Genomic DNA, 23,838 nt, shown 5'->3' with positions numbered 1-23,838 from the left:
GAAAGGGGGGGTCATTTTTTCGTCAAATGCAGATCCTACCATGTGGCGTTTCTCACCTTCTTAAAGCTTATTATTTAAATTCGCTCGGAACCCGGCTTGAGGGAAAATTACCACAAGAAAAAATGTGGAAAGCACGATTTGACACTTGTACTACAATAGCAATCCTATTCATGTAGATATACAAAATAAAAAATAAAAAAGACGGGAGTTTAGGGAGGTTGGGCGCTGCAAAGAACGGTTAATTCATAACACCGACTATATTTCTTCTTATTCACCAATCCCTTTTCTTGACTTTTCCCCATAACAGGTTTACTCCAAATAAATTCAAGGGGTTCTCTCTACTATATTATGATTAACGGTCGTTTTATTTATTTATTTACGCGATAGTGTAACTGCCACTCGTCATTTTGACAGTAGTCGTACAAACTATCAGAGTTTGAAAATATACAAAGGTAATTTATTAACAGCAAGCCTATTTTTTCCAGAAAAAATTAATCTAAAAAATCTAGATTCACCTAAATTACAATGAGCTTTAACTTTTTTTTTCTTTCTTCGCTTGATAGTGTTCAAGACAAACGATAAGTATGCCGCTCACCCTCATCGATATTCACTCCGAGGCAGCCGCACCTTGTTAGCACGACGTGCAGCCCAATAAGGGACCTTTTGTTTAATTGGACCGCACTGTCATCAAAGGAGGGGGCAAAAAGACAAGAGCTTCGCCATTGATGCATACGAATAAATTGATCGAAAAAGACCATTTTGAATATGCGTGCTTCTCTTTTTTTTTCCCGGGTCAAGACCCGATTGTGTAAGAGACACACATCTTTTTTTTTTTTGGTTTGTGCTACGGCTTTGAAGAAATATATAGAAGCTGGTTTTCATAATGGCTTTGCGACAAAAAAAAAGTTATTAATAGCTTTGGATGATGCTGAGCTTTTTAATATGTGAAAAAAAGAAAAAAAAAATGCTACGATATAATATGCTTCAAGATACAAGTGATCCGAGTTTTTTTTTGTTTTTTGTTTTTTTTTTGTGGGATGTGCTTTATTCAAATGATTAATATAATGATGCATTAAAAGACTCTCGTGCTTCTATTAATATTACCTTGGTGGCTTTTTGTTTCTTTATTGTTTATATGAGAGGCATCATCAAACGGATCAGAGCTAGATTATGGTAAAATAAATAAAAAAAAGTTGTTTATACACTCTATTTTTGGTCCCCCAAAGTTGTCAATGTTGATATTATTTTCTCGGGTTCTCTATATAAAGAATATACTGATTAAACCTACAATCACTTGTAACACATTATTAGTTTTTCTTTTTCTTTTTTTTTACTATAGTAACTGGACTAGATTACTGTACATATTAAATAAATCCAGTTTCTTCAATGAGAAAACCGTGTCTATCATCCCATTACAAGAAGCTCATATTTATATTATATTTGTGTGTCACATTCATACTATGGTTCACATCGATCGAACCACCTCTTCTCCCCTAATAATTGTGAAGCTGAAGACCACTGATGAAGTATCAATCATAAAACCTTAAAGCTTGAACTTTGAGCTTAAATCTCTTTTACTTACTCTTTCTTCCTTTCAGGCACATTAATCAAATCACTTTATTTGTCTTGGATTATAAACGCACTCCCACCATACGTTTTTCTTTGTACGAGTAACACCTCACGCAGAAGAAGACTCATTTATAAATATAAATGTACGTCCACGTGTTGGGGATATTAAACCTGCCCCTATCTTTTTTTATTTTGCAGTAGTGACGCCCCTATTTTTAGTCTTGTCATGGCTACGATTGGGCCCGTTCAAAGTAAACTCTGATGTTTATCGTATTTAAAAAATAAGCTTTGCGCTAGTATAAAATAAACTTAGGATACGCCACACAAACATGGAATTCTTTTACATGAAGCTAGACTTTAATGGTGCGACAATGTTGAACTGAATGACTATTCAACGCGTCATTGACATGCATATTTTTTGATATATCCATGATTGCATAATTATTGTTTGAAAAAAAAAGGACAGAAATAATTTTAAAAGGCAGCGCTTATATGTAAAGACACAAATTTCACACGTCTTTGTTTATCAACAACAATGATTTTCATTCCTGATCTCTATAATACAGAAAAAAAGGAAGACGAAACATAACTTTTTAAAGGGGAAAGTTGAATTAAAGTTTATTGTGTGAAGAAAGGGTAATGCAATTGTTTGTAAATAATAATAAAAAAAATGTCTTCTAAGTGACTTTTTTTGTGTGTGTTTTCTCTTTTTTTTTTTCTTTAGAAATTAGGTATTAATATGTATGATAAATAATGATGTATTGGGATGAGTTGTTGGTTGATTTTAAATCTTTTCATTGGTGGGCGTGAGCTCGTTATGATAATCCGCCTTTTCGAAATCGGTATGGTCAGATGCAGCAGTGGCTTCTTCAGCCTCCTTATCAACAACATGATCTTCAAGACCAAAGGACTTCATGGGAATCGTGAAACAGAATGTCAGTACCGCAATACAAATAGCGATAATAGACAAAATCATTTGGATATGACCATAGGCTTCCACAACACCATTGTATTGCTCGACAGGGAGATTGGTAGCATACACTGTACTACCCACAATCTTTGCATACTCATATTCTCCAGGAACGAATTTAGCAATTTGGCCGGGGAGCATATTGTTCCAAATGGTACCAGCCATTGTAGAACCAATACTGGCTGCAATAGAACCACCCACTTGCATCATGGCAGTAGCAATAGCCATATCATCATGAGGAACTGAACTTTGGATAGCAACGAGAATAGGCGTGTATAAGAATCCGGATCCCATACCAGCAATCAATTGTGAAATTACGACAAAGGCATCAGAGGAAGTAGGCATACGAGCAGGAATCATCAAACCAACACCAAGAATCATGAGTGAGACACCTACCCAGACATAAGGACGCCACACACGAGTACGCTTCATCATGTATCCAACAAAGACTTCACAGACAATATAAGCAACGTTATAACCACGACCAAGCAACATGGCATCACTGGCTGTAAGCTTACGAGACAGCATGAGGTAAGTAGTAAAGAATTGCCAGTTGGTAGCCGAGATAATGGTTACGGTTGAAAGAGCAAGAACACCATAAAGAGGAGTACGACTTTCCCAACGTGTGATGGGAATAATAGGCTTGAGAGCAAATTTCCATTCCCAAAGAACAAATAAACCCCAAGAGACAACACCACCGACCAAAGTACCAATAGTAGTACCACTCTTCCATCCACCCCAAGAGGGAAGTGCAAGTACAAGAGGAAGCAAGATAAGAGCTAAACCAAGCACTAACAAAAGGCTACCGATAATATCGATTTCGACAACAAACCAAACCAACTTTTGAAAGAAGGAAAGATTCTCGGCTTTACGTGTGGCAGCTTGCTCTTGTTTAAATTCAGTCAATAAGCCAGAGTGTCTGACTTTGAAGTACAACTTCCAAAGTGTGCCGACAAGAGGAACAGCCGTGGCAAAGATAATGATGGTCACAATACCGTAGCCCCAACGCCATTTACCTGCTAAGGAAAGCGCATCGCCAGCACGAGGTGCGACAAAGATATTGATCAAGGAGGGTACGTTATAAAGACCTTGAACAAAACCACGATCAACGACATTGGTTAAATCACCGATGGTGATTGGTCCAAGAATGGAAGTACCAGAGTAACCAAAAGCATAAATTACTTGACCGCCCTAAAAAAAAAAAAGTTAAATTTTGGAGTATTTGAGATATAGGCTGTGTACTTACAATGATGGTGAAATAGTCGGGAGCAGTAGCCATGACAATATAAGCAACAATGTAAAAGGTCAAAGCAACAGAGTAGCATTGAGCTCTACCGTACATATCGGAAAGCTTGGAGTACATGGGTAAAAGTGCGGTTTGAAGGATATACAAGACAGTTGGCAAAAGACTGATTAAATTGTTGGTACCGAAGGTATTTGTGACATTCTGTGTAAGAGACAACACCATGTTTCCTTCAAAGGACATTGCCCATGATAAAAGTAAAAGACTATTGTCATACGTGTTAGACATTTTATATGTGAAAACAAAATTCTGTAAAAAAAAAAGAACTTACCCACAGAAAATGGCATATTTATCGAATTTGGACCATACACGCTTATACAATTCGACGGTTTTGACACCTTCATATGTTCCCTTATTTACTTCGGGAGAAGACATTGTGTATGTAATAAAAAAAAGTGAGATAATTTATGAAAGATGGACACGAATTTAGAGTGCCTTTTTATATAGATTTTTGAATATTAAAACAACGCACATGAATCTGATGATCAGATAATTCTTTTTAGTGCGGAGTCCTGTGTATTCTAATTGGAAATAGTTATTTTTTTTTTTACTAATATATCCTTTTCATGTAACAAGGATCAGGGAAATTCCATTTCTTCTTTATCGACTGAAAGGTCGACCCACAGACAATGCAATTTCTTGATTTAAAACTCATTGGAACAAGGGTCCTATCTGTTTAAAATTCAGTTCACTAAATTCTTTTGTCTCTCTTGGTTCTTATTTCCATAATTCGGTTTTCGGCGTATTGCCTGCAGCAATTGTATTATTCATACACCGGTGGAGTATTTATTTTCTTTTACTTTGGATGAATAAGACAAAATAATTTTTCCGTCACCGCTTAAATCTGATTAGATCCAAAAGATGTTGTACAACCTGGGTTAAGTTCTTTCAGTTTTTATTTTTGGGTAAAAACGTTTAATACATAATCGCACTGAATTCATTGGACACTTGAATACTCTGAACCCTTTCTGTAAATCACTAATGCTATTTTTTTGTCTTTTTTGTAAACATTACTAGCTTGGCACTAAGTAGCCTTCAAATGAAATCAAAGGATTAAAAATGTCCAGGTTACACAGCTGGCTATGTTCTATAAAAAAACATTCCATGGTGCTGAAAGAATTACAACCTACACCCGCTAAACAGAAAAAAAACCAATGGCCTCATGGCTCAATTAAAACCAGGTAACTCAATCTGGTAACTGCTGCCAGAAGCTATTCATTTCATGTCACTCAACCCTACAAAAGGCGCAGTATTGGTGAACTTTTCAAAAAGAAAAAGAAAATGTGGCACCACTGGATCAAAAAGAACAAAAAAAAACGGACACAAATCATTAATGACACGATGATTATTTAAAAGACCGGCCCTATAAAACTTAAAGCCATAACTCCCCGAATTATCGAGATCTTCCATTTTTCTAAATGGAGTTTTTTATTGACGCTGTGGTTCAATATACGTAATTTGATCAAAGGGGCCCAGGTGCCTGATCGATTGGGTTTCATTTTAATAGTGTCATTCATATAACTCTTTCTTGTATACTGAGCAATCATTACTATATAAAATATAGTTTGAAGCAACCCTCAACGCAATATTATATATACATAAAATATTGGTTTATGTTATAGACCCTGTTGAAGTATTAAATCCATTCTAACCTTTCGCTTCCTAAATAAAATGTCAGACTCTATACACTAATAAAAACACGTGAAATGAATAACTGCAAGGTTTTTTTGCCTTGTCACTTCCATTTATAAATCTTTGTCTGGATTCCCCAGAGGAATTGTGGGCCTGTCTGGCTCGTATATTCCATTCTTAAAACAACAAGCTTATCTGAGCACCTTAAATTTAATGCTATTATTGCACCGACAAAGTTTTTAAAAAAATGGCCATTTCTATGTATAAAAAAAGGATGGGAGTGTCTTTGAAGCAAAATCAATTGACGAAGAAAAATATTACGAGGTAATGTGACCCATTGGGCAGATTTAAACAGCTAATAACACCAATTACAGTCATTGTCATTTTTTCAGTTACTCTTTAAGCCATACTATTACTCCCAAAAAGAGTACGTCTCACAAGAAACCTTGATTGCATTTAAGTTGGAAAGTGAGTTATACCTTATTTCGCTCACTTGATTGTATATTTTGACGTTGTATCAAAAACATCATCGAGATAAATCACTCGTCATCAAATTATGATAGATGACTTGTATTTTTTATGATATCTTACATTTTAAAGTGTCATTATACCAAGTAAATTCACGCATCTATCCAGGAAGAAAGCAATACATATATATATATAATGAAATAGTAAGTGTCTATTGTTTAAAAATAGTTGGTCATACAGATGCTTCAAATAAGATGATACTATAATCCCTTCAATCTTTGAAAGGTTGATTCTGTGGCACATTTTTTGGATACGCTGTGTAACTAAAATCAAATAAGCAACTAAGAAGCTTCCGCCTTGGCAAGATGTAATACCTTTGTAATTCTTCTGTTCAATGTAGGAGCAATAGATTACTGAGAGATATGCATAATTGCTTGAAATCAAGAGGTTCTACTTCTACGTATCCCAAAGTGATGGTATCTGCTTTTTATTAATTTGCATCACCATTTACTCATCCAAACATGCAGGTCTATGTGATGGTGGTGGTAGTATTACTGGTGAGGCTAATTTTGTTGCAGATGCTGCTGTTGTGGTGAATGTAGCGATTGCAGCTAGAGCAAAGGGGGATTCTAGAATCCACCTCCAATAAACAGCATATTACATGATATTTATACTCTTTTTACTTTGTTCGATCGGTTGTGCTGTCGACATGTCGAATAAAGATGCGTATTGACAAGTATATCATGCTGTCAATTGTGACATTTTTGGTCATTGCCTTCGCTCTAATATTATTTAGGAGGTATTCGTTATCGATGTAGAAAAACGGGTTGTTTGACACAGATTAGTATTGCTTATAGGTACGAGGGCGTTAGAAGCCTCACATGTGACCAAATAGTTGCATACAAATATTTATGTTTAAACCAATCAATTTTTGTGGAGTGCAGCTATTCTGTTTATAAACTTAATCAATTATGTCATCCTGACATAAACCAGTTTTTGTTTATCACACCCTTTTTTTTTATCTTTCCCTTTTTTTATCATTCCCTTTTTTTTATCATCCTTTCTTTCTGAAGTTTTAAAAGGTAAGTGATAATTCTCTCAAAATAGACGTAACAAACATTTTAATATTTTTTAATAGAAAAAGTATAACTAGCTATCTTACAACAAAGTCGGGTCAGAAATCACTTCAAAATTTCTACGAAACCCACTTGCAGTTGGTCAATGATTATATAGGCCAATTCGAGAAGCATACAGACGCGCATAAAATCTTGTATCCGTCAAAAAAAAGAACACCAAGCCTGAGAATAGATCTGGAGGAAACGTGGCAAACTGAGAGGGGTTTAAGAGAATCCCGAATCCAAGCAAGTCGTGTCTCTACCACACTGATCAAGGCCGCTGGCGAAAAGGCTGACAACATGGTGAAGCTATTGTGCAAGACTTTTGACTTGATGTAATATAAAAAGCACACACTAAATCTGCTCGCACCAAAGTATTTTGGTGGTGACCCGTCTTCCTGTGATTATATGCCCTTTGGTGGTGATATGTCTTCTAGTGGTGGTTATTCTTCTGGTATCGATATATCTTCTGGTGGTGGTCAGTCTTCTAATGGTGATATGTTTTCTGGTGCGACCCGTCTTCTGGAGATGCGCAGTCTTTCAGAGATGCCTAGTCTTCCGGTGATGACCGATCTGTTAGTGACGTTCATTTTTTTGCTGACTCTCGTTTGGAAGAATCAGGCCCCGACGAGAAAGGTTCAGCCTTTAACTATTTATTCAAAAGTACGCTTGTACTGAATGATAGTTCCCCCTTGTGTTATGAACTTTTTCGAGAATACCAAGAAAGCGCTTATAAAAAAGCTAAGGTTCATGGTTTATGCATCGAAAAGATTTGTTTGAGATCCTGTAAGCTGCTAATTACTCGAGTGGATCCGAGATCAGGAAACTAATCTACTCTAATGCATAGGTCACTGAAAAATATCATTTTGCTCAAGAAAGATCATGCCTACCATGATATCGACTTTTCTTCAGTTGCTGACAAATTGCAAAGTCCTTTTTTTAAGGATGATTGCAAAGTTGAAGAATCGATTTTTTTTCAGTTGATTACTATGTTCAGGGTAAATAATATGAAACGAAAAGCATTTTTGAATAGAAATGTAAACAATTTTGTACTAGGGAAATATTAATGATAGGGACGAAGTAAAGATTAAGCTATTCGATCTTTTCAAACAGGCACGTAAACCAGATAGACGTATCATCGATATCTTGATCACCCTGTAAGTAACACATACAAGGTTTAAAAGAACAATCACCCACTAACAAAATGATATGATATCTAGCATGAACAAACTCCCAGCGGAAACAATAAAAGAACATAAAATTGAAGAACAAGAATTTATTGTTAACTACGTTGATCCAGTTCTAAGCTCAATGCTGCATGATCCCGGTGACAACAAGCTGTTTTTCTAGTAAAGAAACAAGTGAGCTGGCAGATAAATGAGAGTCAGCAAAAAAATGAACGTCACTAACAGATCGGTCATCACCGGAAGACTAGGCATCTCTGAAAGACTGCGCATCTCCAGAAGACGGGTCGCACCAGAAAACATATCACCATTAGAAGACTGACCACCACCAGAAGATATATCGATACCAGAAGAATAACCACCACTAGAAGACATATCACCACCAAAGGGCATATAATCACAGGAAGACGGGTCACCATCAAAATACTTTGGTGCGAGCAGATTTAGTGTGTGCTTTTTATATTACATCAAGTCAAAAGTCTTGCACAATAGCTTCACCATGTTGTCAGCCTTTTCGCCAGCGGCCTTGATCAGTGTGGTAGAGACACGACTTGCTTGGATTCGGGATTCTCTTAAACCCCTCTCAGTTTGCCACGTTTCCTCCAGATCTATTCTCAGGCTTGGTGTTCTTTTTTTTGACGGATACAAGATTTTATGCGCGTCTGTATGCTTCTCGAATTGGCCTATATAATCATTGACCAACTGCAAGTGGGTTTCGTAGAAATTTTGAAGTGATTTCTGACCCGACTTTGTTGTAAGATAGCTAGTTATACTTTTTCTATTAAAAAATATTAAAATGTTTGTTACTTTATAATATTTCAAAAAAAAAAAAAATCTTGGTCCCGAATCGACATTGTATGGTCACTTGTAATCAATTACCATTTAATAGTAAGTAAAGGCAATTGTTCGGTTATACATGCTAGTTTTATTACAATTGAGGGCCTATTATACGATCTCATAGTACTGTTCGGACTTGGTAGAAAGAACCGTGGTCACTGGTAAAGTGCAAAGCAAGGCGGTCGTTAGCTCTTGTCTCTGTCGTAGCGTGATGAAAGCAATCTGGATAATGCAAACTCGAAAGAGTGTTGTGTTTTTGGTACAAGGTGAGCGCAAACCCTTGGCACTTTTGTCCGCTTATGGTTTTTTAAATAGAAATTATAAGGTAAGATGTAACCACATAATTTTTTTTTTCAATGGCTAACAATCTTATACAATATTTTAGTGTGTTGTTCAGATAAGGAAGAAAGAACCGTGATCACTGGTAAAGTGCAAAGCAAGGCGGTCGTTAGCTCTTGTCTCTGCCGTAGCGTGATGAAAGCAATCTGGATAATGCAATCTCGAAAGAGTGTTGTGTTTTTGGTACAAGGTGAGCGCAAGCCCTTGGCGCTTTTGTCCGCTCTACGCACCTCCCAATTGCAGCCAAAAGATAAGTCACGATCATGAGTACATGATTAACAATAACCAACTGTATTTAACCATCTCACAGTGCTTTTCTGACTTGATCAAAAAGAGCCAGGATCATTGAACGTAACAGAAGTAATCTGGGTATAATGCAAGCTCGAAAGAGTTGTGTTTGTCGGTACAAGGAGAGCGCAAGCCCTTGGCACTTTTGTCCGCTTATGGTTTTTTAAATAGAAATTATAAGGTAAGATGTAACCACATAATTTTTTTTTTTCAATGGCTAACAATCTTATACAATATTTTAGTGTGTTGTTCAGATAAGGAAAAAAGAACCGTGATCACTGGTAAAGTGCAAGTCAAGCTGGGCGTTAGCTCATTTCCTCGTCGTAATGTGATGAAATTAATCTTAATACAACCCAAAACCGAAAGGTTGCAGTGTTTGTTGATACAAGGTAGACCATGCCTCTTGCTGCCTCTTCTTTTTGTCGCGGCCCTGTGACCCCAAATACTAACTTAACATTGATAATTGTCTTACAGTTGCCGTTAATCACTCCCAAAATATATGGCAGCATTGTCATTAAAGGTCTTTGCTTTGACGTACAGAAGTCTATCCACTATGAGACCATCTTTTTGGGGCAAGTAATAGCTGATACGCTCAATTTAAGAATTTTTGTTCTTGGAAACCCCATGGAAAATCTCTATTGTGCAAGTTCAAAAACCGCTAAACATTGATCAAAGAAGCTTATTAAAGTACACCAACAAAAAATTTATAAAGACCTCGTTATTCTTAGCAGTAAAGTGCTAATCACTCTATCTTTGTATCGTGACTGATTACGACGAATAAAATCCTATTTTTTTTAAAAAAAAAAAAAAAATCTCGGGTGTCCAACCTTTTTAACTCTTTTATAAGCAAAAAAAAAAAACATGAAAGAAGTAATTGAAATTGACGATGACACTTCCATGCAAGACGCCCATTTTCAATTGGTAGAGAACAAACCAAGAAGAATCGTAAGCTACACACCTACTACTGATGGAGTTAAAAAGCTGAAACCCTTCTAGATCTTTTGCATTGACACTTCTGCTGAAATGGCTGAAGAGTTGAAAGCTTCTGCAAACACGGGTATATCTAATACAAACTTATATCATAGGTAAAATACACACGCGAGTGTCTTTACCCCTTCTCTCTCCTTTTCTTTTACAAAAGTCTAAATCGTCTAGTAGCTCACGTATGGAGAGTATACAAAGATTTTTAAAGCGGTTTGCGAATATCAACGCAATGATAGGAAATCGACAAGATCAGTATGCTTTAATGACATTAGCCGAAAATGCAACATGGGTAAGGACTACAATACCCAATGCTTTTATATTTTGATATCTAATTACTGTATTAGTGGTTTGGTTTCGATACAGACATCCAAAAATTAAGCAAAGAAATCAGCTTTCTGGACAGTGAAGTACAGGAATACAATTCAACATTTGGTAACGACACACTTCTTTTTTTATAGGAGATGGAGAGGAATTAGTTTGACCAACACTTACTGTAGATATCAAATCGATTTTTAGAGAAATTGAAAAAAATGCAGACGTGCGTGATGATGCGTATTTCTATCATGTTATTGTCATTTATGCAAGGACAGATGTTATGCCTTATTTGGAACAAAGAGACCAGATTGCACATATTCGGGATTTACCGAATTTTGTGATGGATCTGTTGTTTTTGCATGATGCATCAGATAAAGTGCAGGTAAAACAATGAGAGGAGATTCAGTATTTGTTATAGGACTGACAGTATGTGAAAAGGATGTTTATGACTTTTGGGACCATCTAGATAGTGAGGTACATCAAGGGTGGTATTATGAATCAGGACCCGTTACAGGGAAAGATATGCTGACAAGAGCTTTAGCAGAATTGATAGCACATCCATTACAAAGAGGAAATCAAGAATTTATAAGCAGATAAAAAGAAAACTATTTATTTAAATGTTTTTTTATCCTTCCAATTGTTCTCGTAGGACTCTGTTTTCCTCCATGTATTTCATCATATTTTTATATCTTAGGGCCGATTCCTCTCGCGTGTCATTTAAACTCTTTCGTAATATGGAAACATGTTCATTGACCCTTTCCAACGCACTTTCCAGCTGTTCATTTTGAGAGATTTTCTCAACAAGTTTATCCTGATAAAGTAATAAATCATCCTTCATTAAATCAAACTCCTTAGTCAAATCATGCTGCTGTTGTATTGCTCTGTTCGATAAGACTGGTATCCGACTACCGTGTTTGCTTTTATCTAATTCAAATTCTTCCCTCGAATGATTTATGTCAGCCAATCGTTTTCTATATTGCTCGTTTTCCTCTTTTAAATCCTCTAATTGCTGTAATACATGATCATGTTCCTGGGGATCCACCTGTGCCTTTAAATTCTCCAGCATTTGATCCTTTTCAGCAACTTGGGATTGGAAGGCTGTCAACCTTTCTTGAAGTTCTCGGTTTGTTTCCTTTTGGTGGTCCAATTCATCGTTTGAAATGGATAATTTGTGTTCTAATTCCATTTTTAATTGGGCTACTTGATCATTCGATTCTACCTCCAACCGTTCTGCTTGCTGCTTTAATTCAGTTTCCAACTGTTCATTTTTACTACTGAGTTGATCAATGTGTTGATCCTTTCGTAGCACCTGTTGTTCTAACTGACCTTTTTGCTCTATATACTCAGTCTGTGCATCTACTAATTGGTGCTGAGATAATTCATACTTCCTCTTCCAATCCTCCCTATCAGAGTCATATTTCGAGCTTAGTGAATCCAAGGACGCCTGAACCTTATCTCGCTCCTCTTGTGCTTGGTGTAAGTCTCGTGTCTTTTCCTCAAGGGTAGTTTGGCTCTTTTGTGCTTGCAGATAAGAATGTTGACACTGCTCTTCTAAATCATGTATACGTTCTTCAATGACTTCCGCATGGTTGTCGGTGCCTTGTAAAAGTTTCTGGATAAAGTCTAGCTGAACCAACCTTTGGTCCATTAGAAATTGTAAATTGGCTAATGTCTCGTTATTTTCACGGGTTTTTTGTACTAGTGCATTTCTTATTGATAAAGCTTTTGATTGAAGCATGGCAAAAGAAAAAAAAAATAATATAAAGGGTTTTTTTTTTCTCTCTCAATAATTGTTTACATTCTGTGCGACACTAAATTGCAGCCCGAGGAGAAGGGGGACAATCAGGTGTGTGGTTAACTCGGGGCAGACACATGTGGGAAAGTGTAAAAGAAAAAAAGTCCGGCTCGAAAGTGTGACGTTTGATTCAATGCATGATTAGTTTTTAAAGAAAAGGAAAGGGCTTTATTATTTTTCAAAAGAAATGGAGGGGTATGGATTAATTATAATAATGATATTGTAGACTCCATCGTGCGAAGTCTCTGTCTCATTTGATCCGTACCAAAATTTTCAACCTAATTTTAACAGGGTTTAGAAAAAAAAAAAAAAAGACATATAAGGCATATGCTGGAACTTACATGACGCAGCACAGAAGGGTAAAGATCCCAGGATGGTGTTTCCTGTTGTAAAGGTTGAGGTTGTGGTTGCCATAGGGGATCATCCATCCTATTGGTACGTCTCGACACAACATTCATTGACATAAAATTCGTCTGTTGCTGCTTTTGTGGTCGTGTAGGACGGTGAATATATCCGTTTCCTACTTGTCGAGAGAGACTTGGGTAGAGGTCATAACTGGGTGTCATATAATGTTCATAATATACTCGAGGGGTGGTCTCAAAGTGAACTTCCGTTGTGTTGGACATTTTTAGTTTTTTTTTTCTGGGTGTTGAACCAAGAAAGTAAAGTAGAAAAGAATTTGTTGAGTAAACAAAAAAAGGAAAAATATATATAAAAAAAGGCTGGAATAAATAACAAAATAATTAGGTTGGATTTGACGTTCTTTTTTGATAAGCAAGGAGTACCAGGTGATATTGCAATTATTATATATATATATATATATAATGCATATACAACGCAATCATAGACACGTATGATACAATAAAATAGAATATCTTTATGAAGAAACCAGCTGCTGATCTCATATTTATTTTATAACAGCGTTCTTATTTTAAGACTCATCATGATGTATATATTATTTTATATACACACTCACAAGGAAGGGGGGAAAGGCGGTAAACACGGAATGCATCATGCGGCCAAATCATGTGCCTTTTATGGATGCTCACAGTCTACAAAGTAGCCCTAATTATTTATGTCATAGGTCCTAATAACAGTCCAATGTTAATCATGCAATGCCATTTTATTTGCCCTCTTATTATTTGCACTACATCTCAGTAAACAATCTGGTACATATCCTGAAATACTATGCTAGTCACTTAGTACCCAGCACACACACACTATGTATACGATGGCACGTGTATATAAAATAGAAACGTCCATCCTACCATAGTCCATCGTGTGACTCGCTGACTATTAATAATTTATATTCATCTTGACCGTGCGTGCATAATTCAATTTCGGGGGATTTAATTGCTCTTCATTCTACATGTAGAGACCCGTCTTTTGGGCCTTCTCTGGGTCTTCTTTTTTCATATAAACATGTCAATGCTTGTCTGACCTACTGGCTTGCGGTAATACCTTATTCCGGGATTCTCTTTAGAACCGAACTACACCATCTACTAGATGAAGTAACCTTGCAATAAGATATATAACACATTTCGGCCGGTAATCTTGTACTCATCTATCAAACGGTTATGCATAATCATGATGTAATGACACAGTAGTATTATTCGAATAAAGTTTTTTTGCCTCCGTGCATCCAAGTTGACATACACAAACTACCAAGATCTTATAAAACGCTAATACCACTTCCATATAAAGACCATAATGGGGAACATTATTTCAAAAACCATAGCGACAACATTCTTTTTTTTTCTTATTAACAATGATAATTTTTTTTTTTTTCGGTGTGTATTTCAGAACTCTAGTAACTGATGTTACCGGGATTCTCTTTACGACGGATGTTTCAGATGCTGCTAAATATATACCAAGCTCAAAAGTTGATATGGTACAATACTGTGGCGGATAAACAGTAATTACTAGAACCAAAAGAGATTAGACAAAACAAAACAAAAAACTTGTATTTTGATTACCTTCAAAATAAATTAAGAATGGAAATATTTCATTTAACAAAACTCTATTACGTCAGTGGTATCTAGGCTGGCACATACTATCAAAAAGAATTGGAGTAACACGCACTCGATGGCTAAGAACCGATGACTTTTTTTAAACATATGACAAAATCTAATCATTGTGCTCTTGTGTCCAGCAATGTGATTTCTGTAAATAAAAAAAAAGTCCCCTGATAAAATTTCATTATTTTATTAACCAATACATACCCCATTTTCCCCATAATTTAGAAACCAGCGTGTTCTTTACTCTATATTTTATGCAGACTACTACAGAAAAAAGAAGTTTACACGTATGCATAGACTACATGTACATTTAACTGTGAAATCGAACTCTAGCGGAGACTTATTAAATTAATGCCGCCGGCTTTTAATGAATAGTTCTAAAATTAAAAAAACTTGGTCTGTGCATTGCAGGTTTCACTTCATCGAACGAATTACTCAACATTGTACAAGTGTAAGACCACGTCGTGAAGACTGTGGAGCTCAAATAGGGTTTATTTCCTTTTTTTTTTTTTTTTTTTTTTTTGTCAACCCTAAATATGTGCCGAGTACAAAATTCTAAATCCATGAGCAGCAGTAGAAATTTAAACTCAATGAATGAACATACGATAAAGAAACAGTGTGCCATAATTGAACAAATAAAAAGATTTTTATTTAAATAATGGCAGTACATACATGATAGCTAAAAGAAAAATTTACAAATGAGGGGGGAGGGGGGTGTTTACAGAACAGTGTATCTATTTAGAGACAGACAGAAGGAGGAGAGTTCTTGTTATATACAACATGGAAAGCGGGGGTCTTGATAGGCTTACAGCTGTCACCATAAGTGACAAGGAAGTAATAGTCGCCAGTCTTCTTACCGACATCAACATTAAACCAAGGAGTAGCAATGCTGTCACCGGATACTTCATCAGCAACATTACGTACAAACTTGTTAGTCTTGGATTCATAGAGGTCAACAGAGACAGAAGCGGGATGAGCAGGCTTAGTACCTCCAAAGTCAAAAGAAACCTGGTAACATTGACCAGCGGTAGTAGTAAAGTAAGAATGAGGAGCTGTCACATGGAAACCACTACACTTGTTATTGGCAGGTGCGGCAGAGACAAGAGAAGCAGCAAAAGCCATAAGAGAGACTGATTTGAATAAGGTGAATGAGACCATTGTTAATATTCAAAGAGATTGATGAATTAGTGGTCTTTCTTGACGAAGAAATTATGTGTTGTATTTATACACAAATTTTCTGTCTGGGCTGAAGTATATGAATTATATGGGCTCAAATAGAGTGTAGACTCCCACATATATCTAAACTCTCTGCATTGTAAACAAGTGACAAGGCTGTTTTCAACTACCTTATGAAGAAGGCATATGGAATAGAAATAGATTGGTTGTGTTTTTTAAGCCCTTCCTTTAAAATACTCGTGTAACATGAATTACAGTTTCTATTTGCACTAAGCCTGTTACTGTTGGGGAAATCAACAGCCTCATCTTGTTCGTCTTTTTTATCCTATCCTGTAAAAAAGTTCGCTTTTCATTGAAATAATTTGTTGCATAGATAGATGCTACTGATACGAGAAGGGTTGTTTATAAGGACATTCAATAAGATGTGTCAAATAGGTAGTATCATAGATAAGAATCGAATCATTTACAGCCACAATACACACATGAGGCTTACAATCGTTAGAAAGATTAAACTATAGTAATCAATTACACTCATACACATCAAACATAATAATAAGGCATCTGACTAAAAGAATAGAATAAAAGGGTATAGATACTCTCTGAAACGTTCATTATAAAGAGGATGTACGACATCTAGGAGAGTATTTTATATCTTCCAAATTCAAATATTTTTAAAAAAAAATTAGAGGCATCAGTAGTACCATGTAAAAGCAATATTAATGTCTGTAAAGTTTGTAAGTATTTTCAATCGATCGATGAAATTACAGCAACGGCAGAAATTGGGAAAATAAATGATAATACCCCATTTTTTCAGTTCTTCCAATAGTGCTCTTGTGGCGTGTAACACAAACTTTATCCAAATGTACACACACAATTTGTGTTATTTTATGCCAATGTTACAAGTAAAATCCGGGAAAAAAAGCCATCGTTGTTTCTTTAGGGTAATAAATTTCAAGTACACTAAACCTGTGGAGTTTACATGATTATTCGTCATTTTTACCCTTAAGAAAAAAAGTGTCCAGAACCATGTGTTTCTTGGCACATATACTACAAGCAAAAGTTCAATTGGTGGAATGAAGACCCAAATCTATTGCTATTTTCTTGAAAAACTTAATTGAAAATAAAGACAATGCGTATTCGCAGAAAAAAAAACAATTTTAATTAAGAGTAAGGAAAAGTATGAGATAAATTTTTAAAAGGGGAAGGGTATCTTGTATTTTTGGAAGAAAAAATTACCGCGTTGGCAATTTAGTAAACTTTAATTGGTCTCCACATTATCGGAATTGCTTGGGGTCAAGTCATTTGTATGGATATAATCTTGAGCTTTATAGTTCCCGTATCTTAACGACTTTTTTAGGTACAACATTGCCAACTCAATATTTACACTTGTGCCTAGACCCTCTATATACATAACGGCAAGGTTCAGTAAGCCATCCTCGCTAACATCATGATTGTCAATACACTGCGCGCATTTGGAATACCATCGGAAGGCCTCTTCAAAGTCTATATTTACACCATATCCATATTTATACATGTCACCAATTTTGTTGAAAGCATCTGAAGTACCAGCCTTCAAGAAATACTCCATGGCTTTAGCATAACTCTGGGTTACGCCTAGACCGTCTTGATGTAGCAATCCTATACGAATTAAAGCATAGGGACAATCCAAGTCATCTTCGGAAAATAAAGCTCGTTGATACATATCAAATGCCCTGTTGTGATTCTGTGGTACACCAAACCCCTTGTGATAGAGCCAGCCTATATTAGAAAAAGCTAAGGGTAAACCGCTAAGCGAAGCTTTTCTATACCAAGTCATACTGTCTGAGTAATTTCTGCATACCCCCTGACCCTTTTCATGGATTATACCGATGCGAGCTTGGGCTTCAGCATGATTCTGTCCTGCAGCTTTATCATACCAATATAAGGCTTTTTGGAAGTCTTGCTCATCGTCAGTGCGTAAATTAAATAATAGACCCAGGCCAAATTGCGAGTCCGCGTGTCCAGCGCCTGCGCCTTTCACAAACCATTCGAAAGAGGATCGGTAGTCTCTTTCAACACCATGACCGCCTTGGAAGTAGATAGTGCCAATATTATAGAGAGCATCTGTAGAACCATTTCTAACCGCTTTGAGAAACCATTTTAAAGCCTGCTTGAAATCTTTCTCAATACCGTAACCACCTTCATATAAAATTAAGCCAATGTTATAGGGGTCATCAGCAGAGTCCTCGTTTTGTGATTTTAACAAAAAGTCGAGGGCCTTTATGTAGTTTTTTTCGAATCCATCTTCTCCAATAACATAGAGTAAACCAATTTTGCGGCAAGCTTCGATATAGCCATTTATTGCAGATTTCTTTAGCCAAAAGACGGCTGTATCAAGGTCACGGTTCACACCAAGTCCCTGGAAATATAATGTTGATAAATGGTACTGGGCCAATGTGTTTCCTGAAAGCGCAGCTTTTGCAAACCATTGTGATGCTGATTCGTAACTTTGTTCGACGTCTCCTTTTCCTTCCATGTAAATGACACCGATGTGGTATTGAGCGCTTGGATTATCACCCGAGTTTTGGAACCAAATAAGAGCTTGATTGTAGTCGATGTTCATTGCGCGACCGTAATAAAAAAATTCGCCAATCTTGCATGGGGCTTCTGTTAATCCAGAGGCATTGTAAGCTTTCGTGTACCATAGGAATGCTTCTGTGTAATCTTGCTGCACGCCTTGTCCATTTTCATATAATTCCCCAATGTTGTACAGTGATGTTGCAAGATCCAATCTTGAAGCATCCAAGAACCATTCCAAGGCCTTCCCATAGTCTCGATGAACCCCCTTTCCATCACGGTATAATGTACCGAGTTGACATTGAGCTTCTGCACACCCCAGTGATGCTGCTTGTGTGTACCAATGCAGAGCTAAATCATAATTCTGTTCAACTCCGTTTGGACCTCCTTTGCCTTGTTCGTATAGCATACCGATCATGTAAGGGTAATATGCGCATTCATTACGGCTGTATTCGATACCTCTTGTCAGCCAATGTACGGTTTCTTTATAATTTATATCGATTCCTTTGGCTCCATGGTAATACAATAGCGCGGCAGCAATCTGAGCATCGCTGCAGCCGTTATCGCCGGACTTGATATACCAATTCAATGCGAGTTGACGATTTATCTTTAATCCTAGTCCGCATTCGTATAAATGACCAATATAATACTGTGACATGGCATGGTTTCGTTGTGCTGCGCACATAAAGTTGCTGTATGCCTCTTCGAAATTCGTGTCGTGATAACATTCTAACCCAACCTCATAATAACCTATTATGACAGCGCGATCTATTTAAAGTAATTATTGAGAATGAATATTTATCATACAAAAAAAAAAGTATATAAAGAAGGACTTCTATGAGGGGGAACATACCACTAAAAATTCCCATTATTGTAACTAATTTAGTGTGGATTGAATAAAGTATTACAAGTAGGAGAAAGGAAGAACATTATCGGCCAAAAAGAACTAAAAATAAAAGACTTTTGGTTTTCCGTCACACAGCTTGATTCTTGGATAGCAGTCGCCGTTACACTGGTACAGCTACGTCGCATTGGTAACGCCAACTAATATAACAATCATAATATCAAAGTAATACAATAAAAAATAAAAAAAAAGAGCCATCGCTTTAGCAGAAAATAAAAAAGGCACAAATTGTTTTTTAATCCGTCCTGCATATTAATTAAGATAGTATGCAATGAATTAACATCAAGAACTTCGCCACTTGTATTTCCCACATTTTGTAGAAGCTAGAAAATTATAACCACGATTCTTTTATTGCCTAAAAGATAAAAAATAAAAAAAGTACAAGTGTTACTTTGGCTTAAAAAGTTTATTTTAAAGAGATGCGCTTTGATCTATGACTGTTCTGATGAAGGGAAAATTCCCACGTGGATTGAGTAGATTGTGAATTGCCCGGCAATGGTCCTTTATGGTTATATTCGCGCAGAAGTTTTGATTGGTTCTTTTTTCAGATATTAATACTTTGCAAAGTCATTTGATCTATCAACAATACATGTTAAGGATCTAGATGGGTTCTTATGCTTGTATGCGTTTGAGTAATGCAGCTTGGAAATACGATTTACTGACATTTAATTTGTAGATCTCGATTTAATACTACAACAATGATGGTTATTAATCTATCGATACAAACCATAAGATTACAACAAAGTCAAAGTGAATGATAGAAAGTTATAATTATTCGTGATCACAATTAACGATAATTCGTGAAACTTTCCTACATAGGGTTCCCCAAAGCATCTGTTCATCATAAGGCTAATGTCAAAAGAAAAAGTGTGCTTTTGCCATTTTCTCACACAATTTCCCCAGAAATAGATTGGAAGAAATAAAATAAGAGAACAAAATCTAGATTGCACAAATAGAACTTTTGGCATTCTCAGCATAAAATGTGGGTGGTGCGTCAAGATTACTAATTGCGGAGAAGACAATAGGAACGCTCTTTTAGCTAAATAAAATGCTGCTATCCTATACGTAGCGACATTGGATCGTCATGTGCAACTTTAATAAGACTAAATGTTATGGTTGCCACTCCTACCCATAGCTTCATGGGTTAAAAAAATTTGTGCAGTCCCAAAAAATTTCTATAGATGATACTATGTTAACATTAGACACTAATTGTCATTTTTTTAACAAAAAACTGTTGTATGTGTAAGCTCCTATATCTGGGGCTGCTTGGTAAGCAAGCTGGGGTTGCTGATTGGTAAAATTAAGGGTGCAATCTTCTAATAGTTTCACACTCAGGTTTGAAAATGAAAATGGACAGCAGCGTGCTTTGAACTTTATAGAATTGTCTTTTAAAGTTTAATAACGCAACTTTGTCACACATCCAAGAGCCAGCACGTAAGAAAAGGCATAGTCTATCAAATCAACATACCCAAGTTTTACTACAGTCAGATCTTCTAAATGTAGTGTAAAGCTTAAGTTAACTTCGTATAAATGTGTCAAATAATCCAGCTTCTCTTTTTTTTTTTCACCAAGAGTTTTAAAATCACTGGCCTCGTGATGTGAAAAAGGCGTATTGTGTACGCACTTGTACAATTATGATACATCGCCCTTACTTGGCAATATATCGGGGTAAAAATTTGATGTATGCTACAGTGTCTTTTAAAGTTGTTAAACAACGAATGAGTCAAAATTTAAATGTCGTCATGCCTCTTGTGTAACGCTTGTCAGTAACATTGGTGTCTTGGCTTTTTTACCATTTGGCGTTTGGGTTCAAGATAATAAGACTGTAATATTTAAAGAAAAAAAAACGTTATTACTATAAGATAGAAGCTTAATCAAAAACTGGCTGAAGAAATAAAGTCCTCTTGAACTAAAAATAAACCTTCCGGTGGCTGCCCCTAGAGTCATCCATAAAACTCGGCACAATATAAACAGGACATGTATTTTAACAAATAAAACTAGCATTATTTTATTTAAGCAATAATATACACAAATTTAGTAGGGGTCCAAAATATACAGAAAAATGAAAGGCAAGTTAGATAACTTAACAAACAGAAGGGGGAGAGTTCTTGTTATATACAACATGGAAAGCGGGGGTCTTGATAGGCTTACAGCTGTCACCATAAGTGACAAGGAAGTAATAGTCGCCAGTCTTCTTACCGACATCAACATTAAACCAAGGAGTAGCAATGCTGTCACCGGATACTTCATCAGCAACGTTACGTACAAACTTGTTAGTCTTGGATTCATAGAGGTCAACAGAGACAGAAGCGGGATGAGCAGGCTTAGTACCTCCAAAGTCAAAAGAAACCTGGTAACATTGACCAGCGGTAGTAGTAAAGTAAGAATGAGGAGCTGTCACATGGAAACCACTACACTTGTTATTGGCAGGTGCGGCAGAGACAAGAGAAGCAGCAAAAGCCATAAGAGAAACTGATTTGAATAAGGTGAATGAGACCATTGTTAATGTAAAATAGATATTTAGATAATGTTTTTTTTATCAACAAATGTGAGCTGTATTTATACTATTTTTATTCTTTTTACTTTCTGGCTGAAGCTTTACATATCAGCATCTGTCAGAGGCTCATAACCATGAATGAAAATATATTCTGCATGATTGTTTTATGACAACACCTGATTGGATGAAACATCGTTTTACGCTACACAAAAGTTTAATACGACTTCGCCAAAAATTGTAAAAATTAATTATCAGCCTCGTTTTGGTTCATATATATTTGAATTCGTAGGAAATTCAACTATTGAAGGTGAACGATGTCAAACTTCTAGTTTAGAGACAATTGTTGTCAGAGTACATGTATGCCCTTGAGGTTCTTTATTAAAGTTAAAAAGTAAAGCATCTTTCTGTGTTACAGATATATGTAATTCTTTACAAATGATCCTTCAGCCAACTTCCGCTTTACGTGTTTCCAAAATATAATGACCTACTATTTATATCTCAGCGCAGCCACTTTTTTTTCAAAAAACTCTCGTTATATGGCGTCAATGGTAGAAGCTTTATGTTTAAATGTGTCGCATAATAGGCATGTCTTTGTGTCACATGGTGGTTGCTTGTATTTGAAGACTTTAAGCTACTAAACATATATATAACATGCTTCATAAAAGATAAGAAGACACGTACAATTATTCGAAAAAAGAAGACTCTTTTCGTGTTTGAGCAAGCATTATATAAGAATGCGTCTAAAGAAAGTTTATCATTTCTATGTTCGAAGACAATAACGGAGTATTTGAACCTATAATGTTGTCAAGATGTAATTTATCCGTCAAACCTATTTGCATGAAATCCCGTTATATTTTCAGCTAATTATGACAGAACAACTGTTTGTCAATGCTTGATCTATTGGATACAAGAAAAATAAGTTTGCCTGTAAAGGACTTCATTTTCTGAGCCCTCGAGCTTCTTTGCCATACCAGATATCAAATTATATGGCACAAAAATTTGAAAAATCTAGTGGCATTTTGAACCAGAAAACCAAAAAAATAGCGTAAGACTTAAATCACATGAGCTGAAAGAGTTGAAATAGAGAAGTTGGAGTCAATAATCTTGTATAGAGCAGCATTTAACCAGTTAACACATTGGGATGTGATATTAAATGGTACCATAATATAATAAGTCATTTTAAGTAGGCTTTTTGCATGCTAAGGACATAATTTTATATTCCTTGCAAGTATCTAAAGCCAATGTTTCTCTCCTGTTTAAGATGAGACCTTATTTTAACTATGTTGTTACAGTTTTTAACTAATATAATGTATCTGATTCTGTAATACAAAAAAATATCGAAATGTGATCTTCTTAGAAGTCGTTTTACATATATAATTGTACCGCCCTTATTTCAGTTAGTGCCTTACCGACAGAGGGATTACATTTCACAGTTTGATTTTGTTGAAGTAAAATAGACTAGATTTTGCTTGACAATACATATATTAAACCTACTGCGATTTTTTAGTTACTTAAACACTTCTAGAGTTTTAATAAGGAAGGAGCTTTGATAAGCCCGGACTAAAGCAAGGCCAAGAATAAAAAAACGAACTTTAGACGGTCCAGGAAGAGAGTGGGATCGGAGACCGAACCTAATATAGCTCTGAGGAGTAAAGCAATTGAAGCCGTTGTAACCGATAATACGACTGGATGTAGCTTAGTTTGATCTGCATACCTTTTTATTCTACTTCCAAAAACTTCTTTTTTCTTGTGTTACCCTTCAAAAGGAAAAAAAAAAGCTTAATTTTACTTATGGCACATATTTTTTATAAGAAAATAAACGCGTTTCCAAAGAAAATGCTAATTCATTTTGTTTTCTCCGGACAACTCATTCATTGTATGAACGAGG

At 35.9% G+C, this 23,838-nt stretch overlaps 11 protein-coding genes across 11 annotated transcripts; 3 read left to right on the top strand and 8 right to left on the bottom strand.

Moving 5' to 3' along the window:
- Positions 1-2,159: 2,159 nt before the first annotated feature.
- EV154DRAFT_2936 (major facilitator superfamily domain-containing protein) lies at positions 2,160-4,238 on the bottom strand. The gene is made up of 3 exons (XM_051594818.1): positions 4,114-4,238; positions 3,786-4,047; positions 2,160-3,730 (listed from the first exon to the last, which is right to left on the bottom strand). Exons 1-3 carry the CDS (start codon positions 4,215-4,217, stop codon positions 2,354-2,356), a joined length of 1,743 nt encoding a protein of 580 aa, XP_051463688.1. The 5' UTR covers positions 4,218-4,238; the 3' UTR covers positions 2,160-2,353.
- A 2,849-nt stretch (positions 4,239-7,087) lies between these two features.
- Positions 7,088-7,396, top strand: EV154DRAFT_409940 (uncharacterized protein; the record flags this gene model as incomplete). Its single annotated transcript, XM_051595373.1, has 1 exon — positions 7,088-7,396. A coding segment is annotated over one exon (309 nt), but the record flags the coding sequence as incomplete, so codon positions are not given.
- Positions 7,397-8,122: 726 nt separating this feature from the next.
- On the top strand, positions 8,123-8,407 carry EV154DRAFT_409865 (uncharacterized protein; the record flags this gene model as incomplete). Its single annotated transcript, XM_051595365.1, has 2 exons — positions 8,123-8,214; positions 8,278-8,407. Coding segments are annotated over 2 exons (222 nt in total), but the record flags the coding sequence as incomplete, so codon positions are not given.
- Positions 8,408-8,703: 296 nt separating this feature from the next.
- EV154DRAFT_409770 (uncharacterized protein) lies at positions 8,704-9,012 on the bottom strand (the record flags this gene model as incomplete). Its single annotated transcript, XM_051595360.1, has 1 exon — positions 8,704-9,012. A coding segment is annotated over one exon (309 nt), but the record flags the coding sequence as incomplete, so codon positions are not given.
- Positions 9,013-10,566: 1,554 nt separating this feature from the next.
- EV154DRAFT_557592 (uncharacterized protein) lies at positions 10,567-11,601 on the top strand (the record flags this gene model as incomplete). The annotated part of the gene is made up of 6 exons (XM_051605442.1): positions 10,567-10,650; positions 10,702-10,790; positions 10,861-10,978; positions 11,034-11,121; positions 11,187-11,386; positions 11,443-11,601. 6 exons carry the CDS (start codon positions 10,567-10,569, stop codon positions 11,599-11,601), a joined length of 738 nt encoding a protein of 245 aa, XP_051463684.1.
- Positions 11,602-11,629: 28 nt separating this feature from the next.
- On the bottom strand, positions 11,630-12,742 carry EV154DRAFT_557591 (uncharacterized protein; the record flags this gene model as incomplete). Its single annotated transcript, XM_051605441.1, has 1 exon — positions 11,630-12,742. The coding sequence occupies one exon, from the start codon at positions 12,740-12,742 to the stop codon at positions 11,630-11,632; it is 1,113 nt and encodes a 370-aa protein (XP_051463683.1).
- Positions 12,743-12,974: 232 nt separating this feature from the next.
- On the bottom strand, positions 12,975-13,732 carry EV154DRAFT_2752 (uncharacterized protein). The gene is made up of 3 exons (XM_051594725.1): positions 13,585-13,732; positions 13,141-13,521; positions 12,975-13,077 (listed from the first exon to the last, which is right to left on the bottom strand). Exons 2-3 carry the CDS (start codon positions 13,423-13,425, stop codon positions 13,006-13,008), a joined length of 357 nt encoding a protein of 118 aa, XP_051463682.1. The 5' UTR covers positions 13,426-13,521; positions 13,585-13,732; the 3' UTR covers positions 12,975-13,005.
- Positions 13,733-15,317: 1,585 nt separating this feature from the next.
- Positions 15,318-16,008, bottom strand: EV154DRAFT_489514 (uncharacterized protein). Its single transcript, XM_051599306.1, has 2 exons — positions 15,445-16,008; positions 15,318-15,340 (listed from the first exon to the last, which is right to left on the bottom strand). Exon 1 carries the CDS (start codon positions 15,973-15,975, stop codon positions 15,556-15,558), a length of 420 nt encoding a protein of 139 aa, XP_051463681.1. The 5' UTR covers positions 15,976-16,008; the 3' UTR covers positions 15,318-15,340; positions 15,445-15,555.
- Positions 16,009-17,131: 1,123 nt separating this feature from the next.
- Positions 17,132-19,479, bottom strand: EV154DRAFT_597651 (uncharacterized protein). The gene is made up of 2 exons (XM_051607005.1): positions 19,403-19,479; positions 17,132-19,317 (listed from the first exon to the last, which is right to left on the bottom strand). The coding sequence occupies exons 1-2, from the start codon at positions 19,416-19,418 to the stop codon at positions 17,252-17,254; spliced, it is 2,082 nt and encodes a 693-aa protein (XP_051463680.1). The 5' UTR covers positions 19,419-19,479; the 3' UTR covers positions 17,132-17,251.
- Positions 19,480-19,877: 398 nt separating this feature from the next.
- Positions 19,878-20,706, bottom strand: EV154DRAFT_489511 (uncharacterized protein). Its single transcript, XM_051599305.1, has 2 exons — positions 20,130-20,706; positions 19,878-20,073 (listed from the first exon to the last, which is right to left on the bottom strand). Exon 1 carries the CDS (start codon positions 20,428-20,430, stop codon positions 20,188-20,190), a length of 243 nt encoding a protein of 80 aa, XP_051463679.1. The 5' UTR covers positions 20,431-20,706; the 3' UTR covers positions 19,878-20,073; positions 20,130-20,187.
- A 703-nt stretch (positions 20,707-21,409) lies between these two features.
- On the bottom strand, positions 21,410-22,452 carry EV154DRAFT_2735 (uncharacterized protein). The gene has a single exon (XM_051594715.1). It carries the CDS (start codon positions 21,951-21,953, stop codon positions 21,537-21,539), a length of 417 nt encoding a protein of 138 aa, XP_051463678.1. The 5' UTR covers positions 21,954-22,452; the 3' UTR covers positions 21,410-21,536.
- Positions 22,453-23,838: the final 1,386 nt, after the last annotated feature.

The sequence above is a fragment of the Mucor mucedo genome, assembly GCF_025094135.1.
Source record: "Mucor mucedo strain NRRL 3635 chromosome Unknown EV154scaffold_1, whole genome shotgun sequence".
Taxonomy (NCBI): Eukaryota; Fungi; Mucoromycota; class Mucoromycetes; order Mucorales; family Mucoraceae; genus Mucor; species Mucor mucedo.
Note: the sequence above shows the minus strand (reverse complement) of the source record. Positions and strands in the feature narration are given on the sequence as shown.